Raw genomic sequence first — 27,461 nt, 5'->3', positions numbered from 1 at the left:
ATTTTTTAAAATCCAAAACAATTGTGATTATAGGACTATGATACAAATCGATAGAGCTTAGTTATGGGCATATAAGTATTGGAAATTTCTATATTTTTGAAATAAAATTTTTAAAAAATGTTTGGGGTATCTGTAGATGTGATAATAAGCCAACAGTGTCTTTTTTCACTTGATTCTCTCCTCACCTGAACACTCTGCCTTTCCTTCTAGCTGTGGGCTCTTTACTTGTCTGAGATCCTGTAATGGAGTAGACTTTTCTGTAGTGATCCTGAGCCTCTCACTACTTAAACTTGTATTTGTAAGGGAAATTGCCAGGTTTTGAGCCTTTAGATAAACAATTTGTAAATGGACTACTTGAAATACTCATTGTACTGGAGTCGTCCTTCAAATAAACTTAGTCCATCGAATAAACTTAAGAGGCAGCTCTTCAGGAGAGGAAAGAACATTGTTTTTAGAATCTGAAATCCTGTTTGGATATTGACTTTACCTTGAGCAAGCCCTTTTATCACTTTCAGGTTTTTTCATTGATTTAAAATAAATGTGTAATGTCTTTTAAGCATCCTCTCAATCCAGTGTTCTAGAACTATGATACGTTGATTTTTAAGTTTACAGGATGTTGTGAATTGGACAAGGGGTGTGGTGGAAGTTTTCTCCCCATATCTCAGATCATCTTAACTCCTTTTCCAGTGTAAACACAATGACTACTTCTGGTATAATATATTTAAGCTTTTTGTTATACAATGCTTAGGCAGTCTGAATACGTAAATCCTTGGGAATGAAAAAGAAATAGGAAAGTTGGACATCTTCATGCCCTGGAAAAACCTTGTGTTATGTGGAAGAGAAATGCTAAAAAGAAGGGAAGCACTACAAAGAAAACAGTGAACTGCTGTAGACACAGAGGCAATGAGGAACATGCACTGATTTATGCAATAGTTACAGTCTCAACTCCTTCCTTACCCAAAATTCAAATGCTGGTTGTTTCCCATTATAAACAGATCTCCCATTTTAATGACAAATTCAAGGGGACTTCTGGCAGCTATAGCAAGAATGAGAAAGAAGGATTTTATATTTTGTAAAACTGACTTTCAGGTGCAGAGGACACAGGCAAACTATTATCAGCATACAAGAAATTAGAGAATGATGTTTCCAGGAGCCCTTCCTGGTGACTCAACTGTAGAATGAGCTTGAGTTAACCAAAATACCACATAGTATGATTCCATTTTTATGAAATGTCCTAAATAGGCAAATCTGTAGAGATGAAAGTAGATTAGAGATTGCCTAGGACTGAAGAGGTTGGGGGGAAATGGGGGTGAATGCTGATGGATATGGTGTTTCTTCATTAGGGGTGATAGAAATGTTCTAAAATTTATTGTGTTGAGTCAATTTAGTGTGACTATACTAAAACCACTGAAACATACACTTTAAATTGGCAAATTATATGATAAAAGTGTTAAAAAGAAAAACATTGTGGTTCTGATTTTTAATTGGAAATATTAGTATGAACTTATATTTCATCTTAAAATACATAAATATGCATTTATATGGATATGTGTTCCTGCATAACACACGTTTTTTTAGGCCTGAGGAAGCCTAGAAACGATGGATTCAGTGGTCATGAGCACCCAGACTGGGTCTTAAATTCCTATTTCTTACTAATCAGGGCTTCTTGTAGAAATGGCTAAAATAGAAAATGTGCAAGACTAGTTTGAAACATCTCATTAAAGCAGATAACAAAAACAACTACAATAATGTCAAAAGGACTCAAGAGCCAACTTAAAGAGGCTTCCACCAGCAAATATGAGAATTTTGTTCTAGTAAAAATTATAAATGTAAGAGATTAAAACTCATTCAGTATGTTTAAATGAATAAGGTCATAATGATATCAAAAAGCAAAAACAGTTGACCACCTTCAAAACAATGGGGCAATTTATGACCTTGAAGGTTGATAAAGGAAAAGAAAGCATGTATCTTGCCCTTTCTGTACGAGCTATATCACTGGTTACCAAGTAGTAGATAAGCAAAGTGTCTCTTAATAAAATTATTTCTGTTAATAAATGAAAGTAAAACGATCAAAGTAGAAAATCACCCATTTTTAGCGCCCCTGAGGAATTAATGGATCTAGGCCATGATCATCAACAGTTGCTAATTTCTCAAAAGGAGAGCAAACCACATTTGCACCTCCTGATAAAAGAATATATTACCTGAGTCTTGCCAAAGGGACCAAGTCTCTGGATCCAGCTTCCAATTTGTCAAAAATACAGAGAAAAGAATGTGTTGAACTACACTACACGTGTATGTGCATAATGTGGTTCCTATTGTTCAAATAACCGAAATTTGTCTAGATAAATTAGAAGGAAAAGAAGAGGGGAGAGGGAGAGTCTACGGTTTAAAAGGTTTAAGGGACACCTGGGTGGCTCAGTCGGTGGGGCTGCCAGCTCTGGATTTCAGCTCAGGTCATGATCCTGGGTCCTGGGATCAAGCCCTGCATCAGGCTCCACGCTCAGCGGAGAGTCGGCTTAGGGGTTCTCTCTCTCCCTCTCCCTCTGCACCATCCCCATCATGTTCACTCTGGTGCACACGGGCATGCGCTCTCTCTCTAAAAAATAAGTAAATTTTTAAAAATAAATAAAAATAAAAGAGGCTTAAGAGTTGTAGTTTTTCCTAAGTCTAAGGATAAACACTTGGTTGATAAAGAAATAGAATAAGTACCAGGATGTGGTTACTTTTGGAGAGAAGGAAGGAGCTGTGACTGAGTTGGAACATACAGAGAGCCTCTTGTGGGGCTGGCAAAATCCTGTCTCTTGACCTGGATGGTAATTACTAGGATGTGTGTCTTATGATATTAATATGGGTGATTCGTTTTGTAAAGTAAAAAGATGAATGTGATTTATCAAAATACCTCTTTATTTTGGCTAAAATAAAAAACCTTATTTTTTATTTTGTAAAAAATAAAGAGGTGTGTAAAGGCTGTATACATTTTGTATGTGTGTGGGGGGGTGTCTGTATCTCTGTGTTTTTAGAATTTCAGGGTTTTTTTTTTTTTAGATTTTATTTATTTATTTGAGAGAGAATGAGAGGTAGAGAGAGAGAGCATGAGAGGGGGGAGGGTCAGAGGCAGAAGCAGACTCCCTGCCAAGCAGGGAGCCCGATGAGGGACTCAATCCCAGGACTCCAGAATCATGACCTGAGCTGAAGGCAGTCGCCCAACCAAGTGAGCCACCCAAGTGCCCTTAAGTAAGTTTTTAAACAAATTAATAACAAAAAAAGATTGCCCAGAAGGATAGTCAAGATTGGTGGAATCCATTTTGAATCTTGGAATCTATTTTGTCTCTTTCTCTTTCTCTCTCTAAAAGAATGTTTAATATATTTGAGTTAGCTTGACACATACAAATTGTAGATTATATTTCAATCATAAAACAAGCAGAATTGAAATATGAAGTATATATATATATATTCTACATGTCTTCAAGTGTTGAAGAGATATTTTGATAAACTGCATTCATCTTTTTACTTTATAAAACAAATCACCCAAATAACCTAAAACAATTTTATATTTACCATTTTTACGTGTGATAGTACATTTGTAAGTCATAAGCAACTGTCTACTTAGTAGTATGCACTGTGATTAACATATATTGTATAGAGAACACTAAGCAACCCTTTCATTAGTTCATTCTCATAACACGTTACTTTTGCTGAGAGTTGTACCGAAACTTGGTTTCGGAAGCATGGGGTAATTATGGTCAAGACTGTGGACTCTAGCGCCAGATTTGGTCATTGAGATCACAGCTCTACCTTTTTCTGGTTTTGTGTGAACATAATGAAGGATGATAACCTATCCTACCTCAGAAGCTTATTTAAAGGATTAAGTGACTTAGATGTAGACATGCAGAAGAGTCACTGGAATGTATTGAATGCTGTATAAGCATCAGCTCTTACTACTTGGCCAATATCATTTATGTGGTTCAGTCTTTGGGAAGTTATATGGCTGCAAGCCTACTTAAACATCCTCATTCCTGGCATCCCTGAACTTGGGCGTTCTCACTAAATGATTATGTTTTCACAGAGGACATCATCCTAATGTGGACGGTAGTATAAACAGAAGATGTTGTTCAGATTTTATGGTTTATGTATGAATATTCACTTTTAATATAGTTAGCATGTTAGAGATAACTTGGAGTGAAATCTCTTCATATTCTTTATATCTTGACATTTTATCAGTTCAAAGTATTAATGTTTATTATTGCAAGACCTATAAAAGAGGAAGATGTTTAGGTAGGAAGGCAAGAAAGCAAAGAAGGGAAGAAAAGAAAGGAGGGAGGGGAAGGAAGAAGGAAACTCACAGGTAGAAAAAGCTTCCTCAAGATATTTGATTTGCAGTGTACTTTACTGAAATGTATATGGTCTGTGATTGTAATCAGTTGTGTGATTATTTAGAGAAAATGCATTCCCTAGTGGAAAGTCTTTATTATGATTTTTTAAGTGTAAAAATTTATTCAACCAGCATGAAACCAATATGTTAATCTTATTTTTTTTTTTTATAATTAATTTTATTTTATTATATTATGTTAATCACCATACAGTACAATCCCCTGATTCTGATGTAAAGTTTGATGCTTCATTAGTTGCGTATAACACCCAGTGCACCATGCAATACGTGCCCTCCTTACTACCCATCACCAGTCTATCCCATTCCCCCACCCCCTCCCCTCTGAAGTCCTCAGTTTGCCTCTCACAGTCCATAGTCTCTCATGTTTCATTCCCCCTTCTGATTACCCCCCTTTTCTTTATCCCTTTCTTCCCCTACCGATCCTCCTAGTTCTTATGTTCCATAGATGAGAGAAATCATATGATAATTGTCTTTCTCTGCTTGACTTATTTCACTTAGCATTATCTCCTCCAGTGCCGTCCATGTTGCAGCAAATGTTGAGAATTCGTTCTTTCTGATAGCTGAGTAATATTCCATTGTATATATGGACCACAGCTTCTTAATCCAGTCATCTGTTGAAGGGCATCTCGGCTCCTTCCATGATTTGGCTATTGTGGACAATGCAGCTATGAACATTGGGGTGCATATGGCCCTTCTCTTTACTACGTCTGTATCTTTGGGGTAAACACCCAGTAGTGCAATGGCTGGGTCATAGGGTAGTTCAATTTTTAACTTTTTAAGGGACCTCCACACTGTTTTCCAGAGTGGCTGTACCAACTTGCATTCCCACCAACAATGTAGGAGGGATCCCCTTTCTCCACATCCTCTCCAACAATTGTTGTTTCTTGCCTTGTCTATCTTTGCCATTCTAACTGGCGTAAGGTGGTATCTCAGTGTGGTTTTGATTTGAATTTCCCTGATGGCTAATGATTTTGAACATTTTTTCATGTGTCTGTTAGCCATTTGTATGTCTTCATTGGAAAAGTGTCTGTTCATATCTTCTGCCCATTTTATGATTTGTTTATTTGTTTCTCGTGTATTGAGTTTGAGAAGTTCTTTGTAGATCTTGGATACCAGTCCTTTATCTGTGGTGTCCTTTGCAAATATATTCTCCCATTCCGTGGGCTGTCTCTTAGTTTTTTTGACTGTTTCCTTGGCTGTGCAGAAGCTCTTTATCCTGATAAAGTCCCATAAGTTCATTTTATCTTTTATTTCTCTTGCCTTTGGAGATGTGTCGTGAAAAAGGTTGCTCTGGCCGATGTCATAGAAGTTGTTGCCTATGTTCTCCTCTAGAATTTTGATGGATTCCTGTCTCACATTGAGGTCTTTCATCCATTTGGAGTTTATTTTTGTGTATGGTGTGAGAGAGTGGTCAAGTTTCATTCTTTTGCATGTAGCTGTCCAATTTTCCCAGCACCATTTATTGAAGAGACTGTCTTTTTTCCACCGGATGTTTTTTCCTGCTTTATCAAAGATTAGTTGCCCAAAGAGCCGAGGGTCCATTTCTGGGTTCTCTATTCTGTTCCATTGGTCGATGTGTCTGTTTTTGTGCCAGTACCATGCTGTCTTTGTGATCACAGCTTTGTAGTACAGCTCGAAATCCGGCATTGTGATGCCCCCAGCTTTGTTTTTCCTTTTCAACAGTTCCTTGGAGATTCGGGGCCTTTTCTGGTTCCATACAAATTTAAGGACTATTTGTTCCAGTTCTTTGAAAAATGTCCTCGGTATTTTGATCGGGATAGCATTGAAAGTGTAGATTGCTCTGGGTAGTATGGACATTTTAACTATGTTAATTCTTCCAATCCATGAGCATGGAATATTTTTCCATCTTTTTATGTCTTCCTCAATATCTTTCAAAAGTGATCTATAGTTTCTAGCATATAGGTCCTTTACGTCTCTGGTTAAGTTAATTCCAAGGTAACGCATGGTTTTTGGTGTTATTGTAAATGGGATGGATTCCCTAATTTCTCTTTCTTCAGTCTCGTTATTCGTGTATAGAAATGCAACTGATTTCTGGGCATTGATTTTGTATCCTGCCACCTTACTGAATTGTTCTATAACTTCTAATAGTTTGGGAGTGGATTCCTTTGGGTTTTCCATATAGAGTATCATGTCATCTGCAAAGAGAGACAGTTTGACTTCTTCTTTGCCGATTTGGATACCTTTGATCCCTTTTTGTCTTCTGATTGCTGTTGCAAGGACTTCTAGTACTATGTTGAATAATAGTGGCGAGAGTGGGCATCCTTGTCGTGTTCCTGATCTTAAGGGAAAGGCTTCCAGCTTTTCCCCATTGAGAATAATGCTTGCAGTAGGCTTTTCATAGATGGCTTTTATGAGATTGAGAAATGTACCCTCTATTCCTACACTCTGAAGGGTTTTAATCAGGAAAGGATGCTGTATTTTGTCAAATGCTTTTTCTGCATCAATTGAGAGGATCATATGGTTCTTGAGTCTTTTCTTGTTGATATGATGTATCACATTGATTGATTTGCGAGTGTTGAACCATGCTTGCATCCCAGGTATGAATCCCACTTGGTCATGATGGATAATCCTTTTAATGTACTGTTGGATTCTATTAGCAAGGATCTTGTTGAGGATTTTGGCATCCATATTCATTAGAGAAATCGGTCTGTAATTCTCCTTTTTGAGGGGGTCTTTGCCTGGTTTGGGGATCAAGGTAATATTAGCCTCATAGAATGAGTTTGGTAGCTTTCCTTCTGTTTCTATTTTTTGAAATAGCTTTAGGAGAATAGGTATTATTTCTTCTTTGAATGTTTGGTAGAATTCCCCAGGAAAACCGTCTGGGCCTGGAGTTTTATTATTTGGAAGGTTGTTTATCACTGACTCAATTTCTTCATAGTTAATTGGCCTATTTAAGAAATCTATTTCTTCCTGTTTCAGTCTTGGTAGTTTATAGGTTTCCAGGAAGGCCTCCATCTCTTCCAGATTGTTTAGTTTTTTGGCATATAGCTGTTGATAAAAGTTTCTAATAATCCTTGCAATTTCAATGGTGCTGGTCGTGACCTCTCCCTTTTCAGTCATAATTTTAATAATCTCAGTCCTTTCTCTTTGTTTTTGGACAAGTTTTGCCAGTGGTCTATCAATTTTATGGATTCTCTCAAAGAACCAGCTTCTAGTCCTGTTGATCTGCTCTACTGTGGTTCTGGTCTCTAATTCATTGATTTCTGCTCTAATCTTGGTCAACTCCTTCCTTGTCAGTGGGTTAGGCCTGTCCCTCTGTTGCTGTTCCAGTTTCTTGAGGTGAGAATATAGAAACTGCATTTTAGATTTTTCTATTCTTTTGAGTGAGGCTTGGATGGCTATGTATTTCCCCCTTAGGACTGCCTTTGCAGTATCCCATAGGTTTTGGACCGTTGTGTATTCATTCTCGTTGGTCTCCATAAATTGTTTAATTTGTTTTTTGATTTCCTGGTTTATCGAGTCATTCTTGAGCAGGATGGTTCTTAGCCTCCAAGTGTTTGAGTTTCTTCCAGGTTTTTCCTTGTGGTTGAGTTCCAATTTCAGAGCGTTGTGGTCTGAGAATATGCAGGGGATAATTTCAATCTTTTGGTATTGGCTGAGACCTGTTTTGTGTCCCAGAGCATGATCTATTCTTGAGAATGTTCCATGGGCATTTGAATAGAATGAGTATTCTTTGGTTCTGGGGTGTAGTGTTCTATATATATCTATGAGGTCCAACTCGTCGAGTATGGCATTCAAAGCCTTTGATTCTTTGCTTAGTTTTTGCCAGGGTGTTCTGTCTATTTCTGATAGTGGGGTGTTGAGGTCCCCTACTATTACTGTGTTCTTATCTATATGTCTCTTTATTTTGGTTAAGAGTTGGCTTGTGTATCTTGCTGCTCCCCTGTTGGGGGCATATATATTAATAATTGTCATATCCACTTGTTGAATACTTCCTTTAAGAATAATATAGTGCCCTTCTGTATCTCTCTCTATGGCCTCTAGTTTAAAATCCAGTCTATCTGATATGAGAATTGCTACTCCAGCTTTCTTTTGAGGTCCATTTGCGTGGAAGATGGTACTCCATCCCCTTACTCTAAGTCTGAATGCATCTTTGGGTTCAAAATGAGTCTCTTGTAGACAGCAAATGGATGGGTCATGTCTTTTTATCCAATCTGCAACCCTGTGGCGTTTTATGGGAGAGTTTAAGCCATTTAGATTGATAGAGATTATTGACAGATATGATTTTAATGATGCCATTTCTCTTTAAAGTCTTTGTATCGGTTGTGACTTGCTGCTCTGTATCACTCTTGGGGCCTTTTTACCTTTATAGAGCCCCCCTTAATATCTCCTGTAGGGCTGGTTTCGTGGTTACGAAATTGGTTAATGATTGGCGATTTTGGAACGTCTTTATTTCTCCATCAATTCTGAATGACAGCTTTGCTGGATAAAGGATCCTTGGCTGCATGTTTTTCTCTGAAAGAGCTTTAAAAATGCCCCCCCAAGCCTTTCTCTCATTCCAGGTCTCTGTAGACAGGTCTGACGTAATCCTGATACCTTTGCCTTGGTACGTGAGAAATTTCTTTGCCCTGGCCGCTTTCAATACTGTATCCTTGGATCTAATATTTGCGAATTGCACTATGACATGCCGTGGCGTAGGTTTGTCCTGGTTGAGCTTGGATGGGGTCCTCTCTGCCTCTTGGACACGAATGCTTGTTTCCCTTGCTAGATTAGGGAAGTTTTCAGCTACAATTTGTTCAAATATCTCTTCTAGACCTCTGTTTTTCTCCACCCCTTCAGGGATGCCGATGATTCTGACATTGGATCGTTTCATAGAGTCAGTAATCTCCCGTAATCTACATTCGTGGGCGTGGATTTTTTTAAGACCAGCTTCTATTTTCGTTTTTTCTTCTACTAACCCATCCTCCAATTCGCTAACGCGTTCCTCTGCCTCGGTGACCCTGGCCGTCAGAGCCTCTAGTTTTGACTGTATTTGGCCCATAGAATTTTTAATTTCTGTCAGATTCGCTCTCATTTCTGCCCTTAGGGATTCTATATTCTCAGCAACGCTTTCTCTGATGCTTTTTTCAAGTTTACTCATCATCTTGACCATTGTTGCTCTGAATTCCATTTCTGATAATTGGGATACATCCATATGTATTAATTCTGTGGCCGAGGCCAATTCTGTGGCAGAGGCCACAGACTCATTATCTTTTCTTTGCTGGGGGGGACTTCTCCTTCTCGTCATTCTGATGAAGAGAGATTGCAGGGTTGTCCAGAGCCCAAGTGTTGACTGGGACCCAGGCCGTGCGCCCTTGTTTTATAGAGATCTTAGGGATGTGGGCTTCTTCCTTAAAGAGTTTATTTATTTATTTGAGAGAGAGAGAGACAGTCAGCAAGAAAGGGAACCCAAGCAGAGGAGTGGGAGAGGAAGAAGCAGGTTCCCGGTGGAGAAGCCCGATGAGGGACTCCTTTCCGGAACGTTGTAAACACACCCTAATCCGAAGACAGGTGCTTGGTGACTGCGCCACTCAGGCGCTCCGGGTTGTGGGCTTCTTGATTTTTCAGCCTGCCTTCTGGGGGAGGGGCCTGCCTGCCGGTACTCAGAAAACCCTGTTTGGGTAGAGTCTCTGTGTCCCTTGCGAGGGGGGATGGGGATGGGCACCCTGTGAGCCGGTATTTCCGGGCTTTTGTTCTCTGGCGGCTTTCCCTGGCGGTTTGCTATGCCTCTTCTGAGAGAGCAGCAGCGGCTGAAATTCAGCCTCTGTCTCAGAACAGAGGGATCGCGGATCGTTCTCCACTGATGTTCTGGCCACTTTAACTCTGTTTCTGTTGGTGCTGCTCAACCCTGCAGCATCCCGGGCTGTGCGCCCCACACCCGGCGTCCCAGCCCTCACTTCCAGGGCCGGCACGTCTCTGTCCTTTGTGTTTCCAACCCCGCCAGCCGCCAGCCGCCCCGCGCGGGCTCCCGGAGCTCCCCGTCTCAGTCTGGTGTCTCACGGGTGCTGACCGCGAGTCCGCCTGCTCCCCCGTGCAGGTGGCCCTCCAGCCGCCAGCCGCCCCGCGGACGCTCCCGGAGCTCCCGGTCTCAGCCTCGATCCAGTGAGCACACCGGAGCTCCGGAGCTCCGTGAGATGCTTGGTGGTGCACGCTCCCGGCTCACGGACTCAGTCTGCCGTTTCCAGAGTGCGGGTCCGCGGTCCGCCCGCTCCCCGGTGCAGGTGGCCCGCCAGCCGCCCTGCGCGCGCGCTCCTGGAGCTCGCGTTCTAAGTCTGTTGTCTCGCGGGTGCCGTCCGCGAGTCCGCCTGCTCCCCCGTGCAGGTGGCCCGCCAACCGCCAGCCGTCCCGCGTGCGCTCCCGGAGCTCCCTTCTCAGCCTGCTGTCTCAAGCGTGCGGGTCCGCGGTCTGTCCGCTCCCCCTTGCAGGTGGCTACCGCTTCCCGGCGCCCTGACACGGCGGCTCCCTCCCCCTTCTGTTTAGCTTCCGATATCTGTGCGCGGTTTCACGGCTCCCCGCTTCGTACCTCGATACTCAGCGCTGGAGATGTTCATTTGTAGAGATCCAGATGTGTCTTCCTGCGTCTCAGGCTGATTCCGTGGATATTCCTGCTGGTCTGGTACCTATCCAGCTCAACTCAGGGGACCGGCTGAAAAAGGGGTCCCCTACTCCTCCGCCATCTTCAATCCTCATTCCAATATGTTAATCTTAACCACCGCCCCCCACCCCCAGTTTTGGATTCAAATCAGTCATTGATAAATGAAGTTTATCCTATACAAAGAGTTTGGAAAGGCCTCAGGAAACTTTTTTAAAGGTTTACATATTTAAATTTTCCAAGTTTCCTGAGGGATCTAGACGTCAAGAAATATTTACAAATATCCACTAGTTTCCACTTCTTTCTTGATTTCCTTGTTAAGAACTTTAATGAAAAGAAGCCCAAAATATATCTTAAGGAAGTTGTACATAAATCTTCTTCCCACCATTAATACAAGACATGCCTCATTTTACAAATGTTTCTCAATTACATTATTCCTGATCTATAACGTTGGCATAGCTCTCACTGTTGAAGATAATTGTGGTTCTTTTATGTTTTTAACCTTGTATGATGAGTCCCATGCTAAAACAGGGTTATTTTACCTCTGAACTACCGCAAATAGATACAAGAGCTACTTTACATATAAATGTCCCTTCAAAACTGAATACTGTTGTGTGCTGATTTGCAGCAGAGTCTGTGTGAAGGGAGAAAAAGCTAATAGATGCTGTGTTGTGAACCAGTAATTAGATTCTCAATGTGGTATAAAGTACTCACAGGGGGTTTGTTCTCAGCCTCATAAATTTGACCATATCTTTCCATTCTAATGCTATTAAGTGACTTAGAGACATGAGTAACAGTAAAATAAGCTCCTAAACCACAGCGGCAGGCACATAAGACGGAAATTATGCAGTGATGACTGCCATTCATTTAGGAATTGGCTGTCCCATTTGCTCTTAAATATCAGGCGAACAGCAAATGGAGAGCTGGCTGTTAAACTGTGAATTCAGGATCATGTGGCTTAATACCTCTTGTGCAATTTGCTAAACTTAAAGATTATTAAAGATTTTCACTTGGTTCACTGCAGAAACCGTGTAATACCTGTGGTGCTATATAAATATTTGGATGAAAGTATTGTTTCCAATCAATTTATTTCTCATTCTTATTGAATTACCTGAGTTCACTTACATTCGGTGCTTCTCAAACTAGTGTATATCCAGAGCCGCAGGAAGGCTTATTAAATACACATTTATGGGCCCCCCCTCTCAGGGTTTCTGATTCTGTAGTTCTGGATGGGAGTCTGATCATTTGTACTTCCTGCAAGTCCCCAGGTAAAGCTGATGCTGCCAGCCTGTTATCCATCCACCCTTGACCTCATACCATGAAACCTCACAATCAAAAGGATTCCTTAAAAAAAAAAAAAAAAAAAAGAAAGAAAAGAAAAAGAAAAGAGCTAAGAAAATAGACATCCAGATTTGGCTGTCACCATTCTTTAGGAAACCCTGTCCTAATTTACTACATCAAATATATTGAGGGAAACATTTCCTCTTTTGGGAATTCTGATGAAGCTCCTTTCCTAAAATCTAACAAACATTGTATCAAGTGGAGCTTTTTATTTGGTGTTTCATTTCTATGAAGGAAGACTTTAGTTAAATAAAGCAAACAGAAGAGCCCTCTCATAATCCCAGAAGAATATGTGACACAAATTTCTGTCATTAATATTTAATGAAGATTTTTAAAGTCTTTTGAAATCTTACTTCCTTCAAAGTCCGAGATACATGTCGGAATTTGCCAGAATTTTTGTTTTTATTTTTCTATCACAACCCCTAAAAAAAAAGATAGTCGCCATTTCCCATGGGTGTCAGTCATTTATCTTCAACAGTACTGCCTTGTGGTGACCAAAATTAGGGCCAAAGTTAAAGTACTCCACTCACACTCTGTTTTGTTAACAGATGGAATTTTCAGCATTCATCTCAAGTTTTTATTTAGTGCATCGCTCCTTGTTTTATACTAGAAGAGCTTGACGTTATTTCTTTTTCACCTCGATTCTGTGCATCAGCTGCCTGGCCCTTAGACTGGACTTAGGACCGCAAGGCATCTTCTATCCCTTCTGTTTTACTCCTCTTTTATCCTTGAACACCATGTTTTCTCCACCATGCTTTACCTCAGAACTTTGAGTCTTTCCGCCTCCCCCCACCCAGCTTTATTGAGATGTAATTGATAAACAACATTGTGTAAGATTTATGACATGATGACTTGATGCACTTATGTATTGTGAAATGAGTACCACAGAAGCATTAGTTGGCACCTTCATCACCTCATATAGTTACCATTTCTTTTTTATGGGGAGAGCATTTGAGATCTACTCTTTTAGCAGCTTTCAAGTATATAATATACCTTTGTTAACTACAATCACCATGCTGTGCATTAGATAACCTGAACTTTTTCATCTTATAACTAGAAGCATGTATGTATCCTTTGACCAACATCTCCCCATTTTCCACACCCCTTTTCCCCCTTAGCCACCAGGCCAACCACCATTCTGCTGTTTTTATGAGTTCAGCCTTTACAGATTCCACATATAATGATATCACATAGTACTTGTCTTTCCTTGTGAGTTTTATTTTTTAAACACAAGGTGTTACTATCTCAATCTTTCTGTTAGAACTAGTTCTTCTGAACAGGTCTAATCAGTTCCTTTCTACTAAGGATGATTCCCATCTGAATGATAACCCTCTCTCCAGATGTTGACCAGCCACAGAAGAAAAGACGTATATATGCTATACATACACAGATCATACTGGGGGAAGTCTGCTTTGGCTAAAGCTGAATTTAAGATCTGTAAAAACACCTAAATGATAACTTTCTCTATAGTTTTATACAGTTGTCTTTCTACATATCTCTAATACTTTTACTGATTTTAATAGGCTAGTGAGAAGGAATTGTCTACTACCTTGTGCAGTACTCCCAACAATATTATTTTCTTCTTCAATTTCTTTTTGGAGAAGAAATGGAAGTCATTACTTGATCCTTTCCTGTGTATCATCAACTACTACTCTACTCTGTGGACATTGTTCCCGAGTTACACTGCAAAAACAAGTGTTGTTATGAGTCATTGACCACAGCTGTCTCATTACTTATGTATTCCAAGTGCCTTGTGCAACTTGGCATGTACTACATAGGCACTCAATAAATATTTGTTGAATAAATGAATTGACATTTTTTAAAGGTCAGAATTACAGAAGAGGTTCCTTTCTGAAAGTTTATAATTTAGAAAGTTTCAACTACGTTGAAGTGTGTGTATGTGTGTGTGCGTGTAATAGCTTTAAATAGCATTTGATAGTGCAAAAGTGGCCAATGGACAAGATAAATTATGTTTCCTGTTAGTTATTATATGTTTGTATTTCGAAGAGGAAATGCCTCCCAGATTATTTCAGTTTGATATTTTTTAAGCTCTTGTAACAGGAGAGTATTGAATTGTGTAACATTTTGATGTTCTGATGATGATTGTTATTAATACAGGCATTGAATTATTTATGGTCGTGTAAGAATATAACACGGGTCTATTAAAACATGTAGCACTGTCATGTAATAGGATATATGAGAATATTTTAAAACCTCTTACTGCACATGAAAAACATTCAAGGTGCCCTCAGTAAAGATAGCATAATACAGAGGTAGCAAACTACAGACACACCCATTCATTTACATTTTGTCTATGGCCGCTCTAACTTTATATCTCTAGTTAGTGAGTGATTGAATGAGTGAATGCCTTCCGAGCAGAAATTCTGCTTTCAAATATTGACCCTGAGGAAGTAAGTCATGTATACGAATAAGTTTGTACAAAGATGTTCATTCCACTACTGTTTATATCAAGACAATGGAAACCTTAATGTCAAAGAACAGGAGTCTGGCTAAGTTCTGGCATATCTACACACTGGGATACCATGTAGCTTTTTTAAAGAAGATGTTACAGAAATGTATATATTTATATCAAACAGGGATCAGCAAAAGACAGCACTCTGGCCAAATTCATCCTGAGACCTGTTTTTCACTACCAGAGCTAAGAATTGTTTTTTTACATTTTAAAGGATTAGAAAAGAAAAAAATCAAAACCCATGAGAGAGAGAGTATGTAGCTGGCACTTACTATCTGAATCTTTGCAGAAAATGTTTGCTGACCTCTGGTATGGAATGTTGTGATTGATGTAGATCAAGTTGCTGCGGATGGATTTAACACATTACAAAATATTATATATGGAATAATGCCATTTTTCAAAAATAATACCATTTAGAAGGATAGATACTTAAGATGTTAACAATCATATCTAGGTGGATAGGATTAATGGGACTCTTTTTTGTCTATTTTGTCTATGATTTTTCAATAATGAGAATATGTTCATTGTATCATAAATAAGAAAAATTAAAAATTTAATTTTGGTGTTAGGTACAAAGAATGGGGAATGAGAAGGAACTTCTGAGTTCTCAAGTGCAAAGGTATAGCTCTCCATTTAGCAGATGAGGCAGCTGAGGCTAAGAAGTTAAATCAACTTGCTTAGGGAGGCACAAACGTAAAATAAAAATAGCACTGCTGCCACTTTTTTTGTTCAGCAACATCACCATTTGATAACTTAAATTGTTCATCCATCAGCTGACATAGTTAATTCTGAATTCTATGCCCAAAGGCAATCTAGGGGTGTCCTTTATATGATAAAGGAGGGTTATGCAGAAATCAAAACCACCAGATTAATGGGATTAGATGTAGAACCAGATGGGTTTACATTTGCTTAGAAGGAAAACAGAGTCGCTTGCATTTTGCATTTTTTTAAAAAAAGCAAACAAAACCTATTTAGATGTAAGTATTTAGTTCACTTTGCAAATTTGCAAACTATGACTGCTTAGTAATGTACTAATTCACTGCTTTTCACACCTACAGAGTTAATAGTTCAAATTCAGTCACCTAAGACAAAAAAGGCACATTTCCTGAAGCTCATGCCCTTCACCATAAGGTAAACACAGAAGAGACATTTGACTTATCCTCAGGCTCTGGTACAGACAAATGCTTAGATAATTAGTCAGCAATTTAGAAGGAGAGCAAATATACTACAACATTGAGAAGTCTTCACTTTAATGAACTGATAGCTGATAACAGAAGGAAACAGTATGACTACAGAAAGCAGACATAAAAGCTCAGCAGTTTTTGGACCATTTAGTGTATGTACAAAAAAGGCTAATATCCTTCAATTATTCCTGAGGGAACCACTATCTTATAGCAAAGAACAATGATGATGGTAACTATTATTGCTCTTTAAAAAGCACGTGTGCATTTAATCACATTTAATCATCTTGTGATTTGGGAAAATGATTCCCTGTTCACATATTTAGAAACTGAGGCACAGAGTGGGTTAAGTGAGGGCTCAAGATCTTACAGCTCTGTCAGCAGATGACGTGGAACTAGATCTCTTAGTCCCAACCCAGTGTCTGCATGGGATGCAGAGGCTGAGTCAGCAGGACAGGATCCCTCTACGTTTCACTAAATCAAAAGAACAGATCAACATGTTTTTAAAGCCAATGCAAATAAAAAGGTTAAACTATAAATATTTTGATGTGCTTTAGAGGTGAGATTCGGTATCTGGAAAAATCCCTATCATAGAATGTCTTATAACTCAAAAATGCCAAGGAATCACAATATACTTGGATAGGTGAAGCTGTCATTTTCTTCTTATCTTTCTATTGGGCAAAGGTTACCAAGCCAGGATTTTGTATATTTTAAAAGATTTGTGATGTTTACCTGCAAATGTAATAGTAAACAGAACAGTCCCTGTTTTAACACTATGATAGCTCATATCAGCAACCTTTATGGGTTTCACAAATTCTATTAGAATTCATAGCCAGATAAGGTAGATGTTTTTATAATATCCTGTCTCTTTAGTAAGCACTACTTTTTCTTAAAAAAAGTGTTTTCTTTTTGATGTGAAATGTGTGTTCACGCACTACGTGTCACACTTAACTAGTATTAAATATTATTAGCAATATACTGCATATTTTTCAAAAACTCATGTAGGCAAATTGCCCATTTTTTAAACCTAAATTGAGATAGAATGAGCAGCTCAACAGCCCATCTCTGAGCACTGTGTAATGGCTTAGACTATTATGCTGTTATTTATTGTTCATTGATGTTTTAGAAGTTAGACATCTAAGGTAACACGATGTGTGGTACACCTAAGGATAATTCTAAGTGCAAGAGCTGTTAGAACTTCCATGTTGAATGTATGTTAGAAGAGGGACCTATAACTTTTTATCATCATACTATTTACTTTCTCCAGCCACCATACTGCACCATTTATCTGTACAACAAATACACTTTCTTCTTGAGAAACAGTTTTTTAAAGGACCCCAATTATTTCTCAGGATCTTTCCTCTTTCACACAGCCAGTATAATGTTTCTTGGTGTTGTCATTTATGTATCTTTGCCCCTTACAACTCAGAAAATTTCCATAACCAGTGAGAACTGCTGCCTTTCTCCCTGCCCCATTCCTCAGGACCCTGATTCAGAAATTCTTACACTTGTTGTAAATGGGAGGCACTAAGGTGGTAAGTGTTGGGGCTTCCTTGACCCAAAGATGTATTCTTTTAACTAACCCTTCAACTTCTGTCCCTGATATTTAAGATTAATGAACTTGTCTTATTTCATCTGTTCTTTCTTACCATTTTCTAGACCCTGCTGTCTGTCAGGCTCCTTCCTTTCCCCTTCTGCTTTATCTCCTGGCCTCCACCATGTTAATGCAGGGTGTGCACAAACAGGTACATACCTGCCCCCAAATAAACACCCACCTGCACCCACATAAGGGCCACTTCTCCAATCTCTCATCTCACCCCCAGGATCTAATTCCATCTCTTGCTTTGTTTTATTCCTATAGTTACAGCCTGTATCACTCAATTTAGCCTCTACTTATATGTTGGTTCACATTACTGTTTTATGGTGTATATTTTATGTTTATGCAGTTTTATATGCCTGGCTTGCCTTCCTGGTTGTAAGCTCCTTGAGATCAAAGGATCTTTTTTTTTTTTTCCCTAGTGTGTGTCTCTCTTATAGCCATTACCACATTGGGAAACATGTAATACGTGCTTCTTAAGTCTTGAAACCAGATCCTATGGAACAGAAAAGTACCTCAGAAAAGTGTCTTCTCTACTGCCCACATTGTACATAACAGAAAATTGGAGAAGTGAAATTGACCCATCTTCATTGTGATAGAACTGAAAAGTAGCAGACCCTGAGCTAAAGCCCAGGTGTCCTGATTGCCTGTTCAGTGTGCCTGTTACCAGGCCACTTGAACTCTGGCTTATGCTCCAGGAAAATGGAGGACCAAATCCAGGAGTAGATGGCAGTGGTTTCTCCCCACGTGAATGCTGCTAATGTCAACCTTAAACAACAGCCTAAAATTCTCCCTAGGATTTCTCCCATTTTTCATCTGGCTCTCCTAAGTTTATAGTATCTTCCCTATTCAGGAGTTAGGTAATGAAATTGGAGCCTTCAGGAAAAAATCAAGAACCTAGGGAATGAAATTGGAGCCCTCAGGAAAAAATCAGTACCAAGATGCAATTTTATTAATTCATTTATCAACATTTATTCGTTTTGACTAGGGGACACTATAAAAGCAAACTTTAAAAAAAAAATTCAGTTAATTTTTTCGTGAGAATAATTTTTTTTAAAAAGCTAGCTAGGTCAAAAATGCCTATTTGCTAATGAGTTCTATATCTAGTTTTTAATTTATTCTTACTGGAAGTTTTTTTTTTTATTTCACTTAAACTGTGTGCTTTTATACATTAGAAAATCCAGTTGAAGGCACAGTAACATTGATTCTTCTTCACTGTGACTCATGGTTACTGGCACGTGAGCATGCATGTCCTTTGTATTTTGAATAGTCCAGTTGGGGAGATCTTAATGCTTCAATTTTTCAGGAAAATGAAGAACACTCTCTTCATCTAATTGCCTAAATACTAAAAATTGAATCATACTGAATCATAGAGAAGAAAAACAAAACAATTGACAAAAGCATTCATTAATTTAGAAATCAAAAAAATGAAGTTCATAATGCAATTTGACAAATACAACAAATAATTCTTATTATTTAGAAAAAAACCAGTTTAGGTTTTAATGAATTACAGAGAGAATGCAAAGATTAGAAAAAGGCGGTGAAAGATGTGTGCACACATACATGCGAGATATTCACAGGGAACAGTCTGTCTGGATCAGAAGAATTACTTGTGTCTGGGGTGGCATGAAGCTGGCATTCCCATGGCCACAGCTAGTATGGAACGATCCCACATCAGAGCATTTAATTAGGTATTGGAATAGGGCCTCTGTGAACCTCAGTTTCATCTGTATACCAAGATTATGGAACTCGATGACCCCTGATTTCCCCTCCAGCTCTAAATTTCTGCTGGATTAACTATTTTTATATATCCTTATTTGAATATTTAAACCTTTAGCGGTTCTGCTCTAAATTAAAAAGCCAGAGTAGCTCAATAAGTACTTATTGGTTGAATGATTAAATCTGGCCCATATAATGTGGTTAATCAACTCAGCTAACAATATATAGGTTATTTCAGTTATTTTCAGCCAAAGATATTTATCATATCTGTGGCGTCTTGTGCTGAAAGCTTTATGTAGCGAAAATGAGTAATAGTAAACACTGCTTACACTAATGGGGAATTAGTGTTTGATCTTTTAACAGTGAAGTTTTCAGCATAAGCATTTGAAGAAAGGCTTTGATATTGATTGTGTGGTTCAAACTGAAGCATGTCTGAACTGAAACGGGATCTTTCCAGAGCCAGAGCCTTTTGTTCTTACTCCTTTCCTCTTTCCTTATTCTTTGCTCTAGCATGTAAATATTCCTGTACAGTTCTTCAGGGATCTGCAAACTAGAAAGGCAAAAAAAGCCACACATCTTGTTTACAGCATTGTCTAATCCTATCTGTGAGGGTAAAATAAAAAGAGAAATGTTTTTATTTGATAGATTCTAAAATCTGAAGTTTTTTAAACATTGATGAAAAACAGCAATAAGACTGCGATGATGTTCCTTAAATGTAATGAAAAGATACAGTTTTGGTGCAGTTATTTTGAAATTCTTAACTTGAGACCATAAAAGTTCTTTTATGTAAACCTGTTTGTTAGCTTCATGCTTGAAAGATTATTTTAGAAGCTATGTCATCGTATTTTACCATCCTTTCATCAAATTATATTAGTTTTGGTTTTTTCTATGGATATAATCAGAATCTCTATGATGCAGGATCTTTTTGAAGATTCCTTTTGGGTCCTAAGATGTCTGCCCATCTCAAATTGATTGGTGCGAGTTGCACAAAAAAACTATTTAAATGATCATTTTTTTAAAAAGAAAATATCTTCTATTATCAGCATGGATTGCATTTTCTTAACTGCCATTTTTCTTCTTGCTCTCTTTGTAAAATCCTCCCCACCAAATAGAAGTACCAGTAAACCCTGGAAACCAAGACTGGCTAAGAATTTGGTGGCAAATTAACACTTCCTATCTTTATAAACATGATAATGGTTTTGGGTTTTTTGCCAGTCTCATTTTAGTGCTAGCTCTGTGACTTCTGAGTACTAGTTTTTCTATAAATCAAAAATAGAAATTAACAGCCCCCATCTCCCATTTTGTTGGGGGAAACTGAGAACCAGAAAAGTTACATAATGTACCCAGGCCCCTCATTAAAACCAAAGCAGAGTCAGTGCTATTATCCAGGTGCTAGCTGGGTCCAGGGCTACCCCAGCTTTCCTGCCCCATTTGAAGGAGCACCCAAGTACCATTTAAGTATGCTTTTTGTGATCGTTTGCCTTTCAGCACATTGTCCAGGATGTGCTAGTTAAAACTTAACTGTTCTTTAGAGTGATTTGTGACATTTCTCCTTCATTCTTTTAACAATATTAACTTTACAAGCTAGTTTGGAATTTTATTACATACTCACCATTTTAGGTAAAAAGATGTTCTCTTTGAGAATCTGGATTCCCCTTCCAAGTAACCTCTCTTTATATCTCAGAAGGAGATAACAAATCAAACATTAAGAACTGGGATTGACTCAGGCTCACATATGATTTCATTTAAAGCATCAACATGTTAATTAATGGTTTCGCCCAAAACTATTTTGTAATTGTGCCCAAGGTTGAGACTCCATAATATTTGACATAATTATTTGCCAACAACAGAAACTAATAGAAAGGATGGAGTACTTTGCGAGCACTAGAATGTTCAGTGGTTTCTCATTACAGTGCCCCAAGTATATTTATTAATATTGGATTGAGTCATTCATTTATTAAATGAATGTTTGATGAGTACCAGCTACTTTCCTGGATACTAGATAGACATATACAGCAACAGAGAAGACAGTCCATGCCCTCGTGAAGCTTACATCTAGTGGGATTGTCAAACAATAAACAATAAGTTAATTAGGGATGTGATAAATAGTGGAACAGAAATAAACAAGACGACATGATGAACAGTAAATGAGAATGGCTAACTTTACATGGGGCTGTTATGAAAGACCTCTCATGAAAGGGAACGTGGAAGCAGATTCCTGAAGCTAAGAATGAACTAGTCATGCAGAGAGCTAGGGAACCATCAAAGGCAGACTAGGGAACCTCAAGATGGAAGGGTTGCTGTTTCCCATGTATTAACTGAGAATGTAAATATTCTCCCATACACTACTCATAGGAATACTGTGGTGATAGCAATAAATTTAAATACAAAATGGCCTGATCTGGAAAAAAAAAAAAAAGGCCTAATCTGGGTTGGATACATGTAAATAAGCAATGAAGGAGAAATGGAAGTTTTTTTCTCTACTTTTGGAAAGAAAAGAAAATTACTTGGGTGTACAAGAGAGTCACACAAGGAAGCATTTAGAGACCGGTATCTTGCTTTCTGTAACCAAATGCTGCATTGTGTGATTCCAGTTGTCAATGTAGGAGTTCACAGAAGGCAAAGATCTTGGCCTGGAGCTGGGACTTGGCCTGAGCCTTGAGGAATGGGTGAATTTGGATTGGCCAGCAGGAGGCAGTAAAGGGTATTTCAGGGTGAGAGAATTATGTAAGTAACCATACTAAGGGGGCACCACCAAAAAAAAGTAATTATGCAAAAAGAGATGTGAGCTCAGCTTACTGTGGTAATCATTTCACGGTGTATACATGAATCAAATCATCATGTTGTACACAATGTTACATGTCAATTATATCTCAATAAAGCTGGGAGGGAAATCATTTTTTTTTAAAAATGATAACTAAAATGGACTGAACTTGAATGAGTGTTTGAGACCATAATGGATCAAGCTGGAGCCAGAGTGGTCTTTGAGAGAATGGAAGATAATAGAAGTCATGGAAAGTCAGCATATCAGTTTTAACCTGATGTTTTAGACAAGGGGGAATCATTTTTGCTTCTTGAACAAGAAAAATGTATGATAAAAAGAGAAAATTGGTAATATAGATAGAGATGAATAGAGACAGGAGGGAAAATCCTGGAGAATGGGAGACTAGGTAGGAGGAGGACCTTCTTTTTTTTTTTTTTTTTATTATGCCATTTTATTGTACCCGGTGATGAAAATGAGAACTGTGCTCGTATCATGGAAAGGGAATGAGATGTACATGAGACTTTTGGGGGAAATGAACATTGATACCTGATGACTGAAGAGTGATAAATCAGTAGTCAAAATGCCTGCTCTCTCAAGCCCCAGGGACTGGCCGAACAGTATCAGTGATGGAAATGGGGAAGTTTGCCTGGAATATTAAGGGATTATTTCATCTTGGACATGTTAAGTTTCAGATGACAACAAAACACTTGTGAGCTCACAAGTACAGAACTAGAGCTAACATGGAAAGTTGAATTAAGAAATGCAAAAAGGTGATGAGAATTGAGGACTTAGCTCTTGAGAATGAATGCTTATGATAAGAGTATGTGTAATGGAGTTACAGTACACACACACACACACACACACACACACACAACCTGAGTAGAAGGTACCAAAACAGCAGTGGGATAAAAGCCAAGACAAGAATTTCAGGCAGTAAATATGGGAATAGGGAAATACCATTATCATTATTCCCATAATGATACAACTAACCTTTTAGTATGATTACTATATGTCCTAAGGTCTTTCAATATATAAAAATGCATTCCTCTCCACAACCTTTAAAATAGCAAATGCTATTGTTATCCCTACTCTATAGATGAGGAAGCTTAGCACAGAGGGTTAAGTGATTTGTCCAAGATTACCCAATTTGAAAAAATTGGAACTGAGATTCAAACGCGGGCATTGTGTTTTCAAAGCCTGCATCCTTAACCTCCCATGCCATATGGTTATAATATCCACAATGGTATTTTAATTGCATCATTTAACTTCCATCTTATGTAAGTTTCTTGAAAAGGAGTTAATTAATTAACAGTTTAAAAAGTGGAAACTAGGAAGTCAACAGATGGCTGGGCAGTGATTGGATAGTCCCTTTCAGTAGAAGAGAACTTGGAATTCTCTAGGGTAAGGCAGAGAAAGGGAAGAATATATCTTTTGGTCTATTTTTTCTTTCTCCTTTCATATACAGTTGTTGAAATGGGAAAATTGTCCAGTTTAAAGAAAATGGGAAAAATGGTACCTCTGTTTTCTAGTGCTTTCTCTATACTATAAATGTTTGTATCCTTATTTGTATACCAGGAATGTTAATTTATCTAAATTGTCAACCAAAAATTTACATGAAAACTCATTGCTTTCTTAATTTTCATTAATAGATGAGAGAATGCAAAAAGAGTAGCGTTTCAGAAATAGCATCAACATTGACATTACCGGAGTGTATTCAGTCTGGGAGCCCGAGTGCCTGGATTTGTCTGTGGGGAAGCTCAGGACTTAGAAGGAGTTAATGGACTGAAACCCTTCCCTCTGGAAAAGCTACACAAGACTTCTTTGATAGTGGCTTTAAAGAATGCTTTCCCACTGGCTGGGAGAGGACTTTGTTTCCATTTTCCATGCTTTTCAGGGTTTCCCCAGCCTTTCTCACATCTCCATTGTTTAAGGAAAAGGCAAGTGGAAATAGTTGAGTTCTCAGCCCACCACATTCAGTCCTACAGTAGAAGAAGGAGAAGGGGCAAGGCACACTGCTTGCTGCCTCAGGTGTCTCAGGGAAAGCTGTCACAGGTCTTCCTTCAAGGGGACTGTGAATGGATGTCATCTAATTACTCTTCCTGAAGCACAATCTGCTCAAGTGAACTGGCTACTTTAAAAACTTTCCATCTTTTCACATTTTAACAGAGTAAAATTCTTAGCCATGTATTTTTATGACCCTCCATGATTCGGGCCCATGTTGTGTATGTCCGACCTTGATACCAGTTTTCCTCCCTTTTTTGGTTAGGCAAGCTGACCTGTTCCATTTCTCCTGCCTGCCCCCTCTTGCCTGTGTCTGTGTTTACACCGATGCCTCCAGGGATGCCGTCTCCACTTCCCACTCCAATCTCTAGTATCACTAGCCCCTTACGTGCGGCACACAGTCCTCACCCAGATGCGCGGCCTTCCAGCTCATCTGAGCTCCCAGATGATTTTATTGCCGGCTCTCATTTTATCTACATTCTAGATATTTATGTGCATATATTATCTTCCTTATACATTCTGGGGATAATTTGTACGTAATTTAACTTTGTATCTTCCATTTCACCCACATTTAACATCAGAGGAAGTTAAAACCGCAAACAGCTGAGGGGACATATAGATTACTTGTAATAATATGTCTTTTTAAAACTTCTCCTTTCTCTGGGCCCTAGTAAATAAGTGAAGCCGGAACAGGACCAGTTCTCCCAATTTTCAATCCAGGACTTACCCCCAACAGCAGTGGTTCTCCTCCTGGCTGCATTTTGGAATCACCTGGCATCACCTCTGGTGCTTTAAAAAATTCTAGTCTGGAAGCCCCAACCCATAGAATTTAGAATCTCAGGAGTGCAACCCAGACAGCAGCATTATTCAGATCTTCCAACATGATTCTAATTGTGCAACCAAGATTGGTAATGAATTCCCCACAGCATGATGGCCCCTAGACCGTTCTTGCTTTGCTAGGTAATTCTGTTAATTTGAGAAACTTTTATTTTTTCATATAAAGAAAATTTTAAAGTAGAAAAGTGCTAAATGTGAGATGGTAGTATAACAGTTTTTGTTTTGCTTACAACAGTAGCTTACATAACTGTTTAACTTTTCAGATATTTCGAAAGAAAGCAGTGGAACTCGGGGTAAAATTGCTACCTGCATTTCATACTCCCTCTGGAATACCTTGGGCATTGCTGAATATAAAAAGGTAAAACTTTTCATTTTAACAACATATTTTTGAAGTTGGAATATGCAATATTGTATTTTAACTGTATGGATGATTTCTTACATGATGTCAGTGACTGATACCATTAGCAGTCTTGGCATCTGTCCTTGTGTTGGAAGCTATACGTTTTCCAGTGTTCCTTGGCCTTGGATGGGTCCCTGTCATAGGATAGCATGACCCCAACAGAATCATCCAAGTCAAACATGATTTGAGGTTTTCACTATTTCATGGTGATGTTGCATTTTGTTTCTCTGTAGATGCCAAGAGCATCCCATTATCTTTAAAATGGTCATGAAAGCATTTCACTCCCATAGCATCCAATTCCTAAGAGCACTTACTTCAGTTAATCTGCTAGCAGAGATATTGCAGAACTAGAACCTTGGACTGTTAAGATCTCCCATGTAAGGAGCCGGTGTGACAGACGCAGGGAACACCTGGGCTGCCCCACTCCCAGTTGTAAAGGGGGGAAGGGAACTGCCTTGCTGACCCAGATCAACCCAACCTTCTCATGCATTTGGGTGGAGAACCCTGTTAAGCCAAGTCATGGGAATTTTGCTTCTAGTAAACCTAGGTATTTTCCAGGGAGTGGTTTGAATTTTCATGATAGCTTGAACGTTTTGTCAATAAACAGTTTTATCTTAAGCTTCCTTTTTAACACCTTCCCCACAAGTAATTAATTGCTTACGTACCTCCTTGTCGTGGTGATGATGATAATGATAGCTATTTCATCATCATAAAATATGAAGCTTTGTTCTAGGCTCTCTGCATGTATTACCACATTCAATCCCACACTAACCCAATGAGGTCAATACTGTTGTTATCGCCATTTTACTAATGGAAACTAATAAGGAACTTGTGCTGCAGAGAAATTAAGTAATTTGCCTAACATCATACTGTATGTAAGTGGTAGAGATAGAATATGTACTTAGACATTTATACACGCATTGATACATAGCCCCAAATTAAACAGCTTTCTTGGTTTAGAAATACCAAGAGGATGTACAGGGTGGTTTGGCAGGATTAATGCACATTTATTCTTGATTATTTATTTTAGTGACTTTCTTTCCTAAAATTAATCTTAAATAATCATGAAATTACTTATTTGGTTAATAAATTAGTTAAATGTCATGCTTTGTTTTCATTTGTATGTTACTATCTATACCTTGAAATCACCCTGTACCTGTGCATAAGTGTGTGTGTGTGTGTGTGTGTGTGTGTGTGTGTTTGGGTTTGGGGCAGGGGTGTCGTTGAGCAGTGAGACAGGGAGAGACCACACAACTAGGCCATGTTAACTTGAGGTAGTTCTCTATTACATGATGTGGTATCTCAGGTTCCGTTTTTCCCTTTAGGTCCCGTGATTTTCTCTGTCACCTTGAAGATCGTAGCATACACTGCAGGGCCTTAAAGCAAGAGTGGGTCTGTGCTAGGCCTGAAGGCAGTATGGTGTTTGTGTTTGGAAGTCCATGATTTTTTTATTTGGCTCATGTAGATCACCTATAATAACCTTCCATATCTTTGGATTTTGTATTTCTAGATGGTATTCTGACCTAGAAACTACTCTGCTACCTGAAATAGACCTGCTTACGAAAACACTGTACACGTTTAACGCTTTTTTTTTTTTCCTACTTACCCTCTGAGAAGAATGATATGGGCACAATAATATACTGAGATAGGTGGTTATCAGGAGACCTGGTTCCAGGTATTTTACAGCTACTCTGGGTGTCCTGAGAGCAATCATTTCCACCCCCAGGATTATTTGTAAACTGTAGTTAGGCTACTGTTGTTTTGTGAACCTCTACAGGTTTATAGGCCACTTTGAAATTCTGATGAAACATGGCCCTCTTCTCATAAAATGCACATTCCTGAGTACGCCTTTTTTTTTTTTTTTTTTTACACAATTTCCAAAAGCTAACAGCACTTTCGGAGCCCACCTAGAATCTAGGAACCCCAAGTTTAAAATCCTGGAGTGAACGATCACTCCAACCTTTTACTCTCAGATTCTATGGGGTCCTGGAAGTTAATGAAATTAAATAAGACCCTACTAAAACTAGCAGAGAGAGAGGTGTGCACCTGCATCTTTGCAAAAGTTCACCCAATTATTGTAAGGTACTGATATTATTCAGTTAGTTGTAGCCTCTCTTAAGCATAAGAAATTAGATTATTCTAAAGCCTATTTAATTTTACTTAGTT

The 27,461-nt window shown here is 38.6% G+C and overlaps 1 protein-coding gene across 3 annotated transcripts in view; it reads left to right on the top strand.

Annotated features, from left to right (window-relative positions):
* The window catches only part of LOC100467154 (mannosyl-oligosaccharide 1,2-alpha-mannosidase IA), a 177,251-nt gene that overhangs the window by 83,545 nt on the left and 66,245 nt on the right, over positions 1-27,461 (top strand). For all 3 annotated transcript variants that reach the window (XM_034669054.1, XM_034669056.1, XM_034669055.1), the window contains exon 6: positions 25,159-25,253. In XM_034669054.1, coding sequence (XP_034524945.1) covers positions 25,159-25,253 — 95 coding nt within the window. The remainder of the gene's footprint in view (positions 1-25,158; positions 25,254-27,461) is intronic.

This window comes from Ailuropoda melanoleuca, chromosome 10 (assembly GCF_002007445.2).
Source record: "Ailuropoda melanoleuca isolate Jingjing chromosome 10, ASM200744v2, whole genome shotgun sequence".
Taxonomy (NCBI): domain Eukaryota; kingdom Metazoa; phylum Chordata; class Mammalia; order Carnivora; family Ursidae; genus Ailuropoda; species Ailuropoda melanoleuca.
The sequence above is the reverse complement of the archived record's forward strand: the minus strand, read 5'-3'. Positions and strand labels throughout refer to the sequence as shown.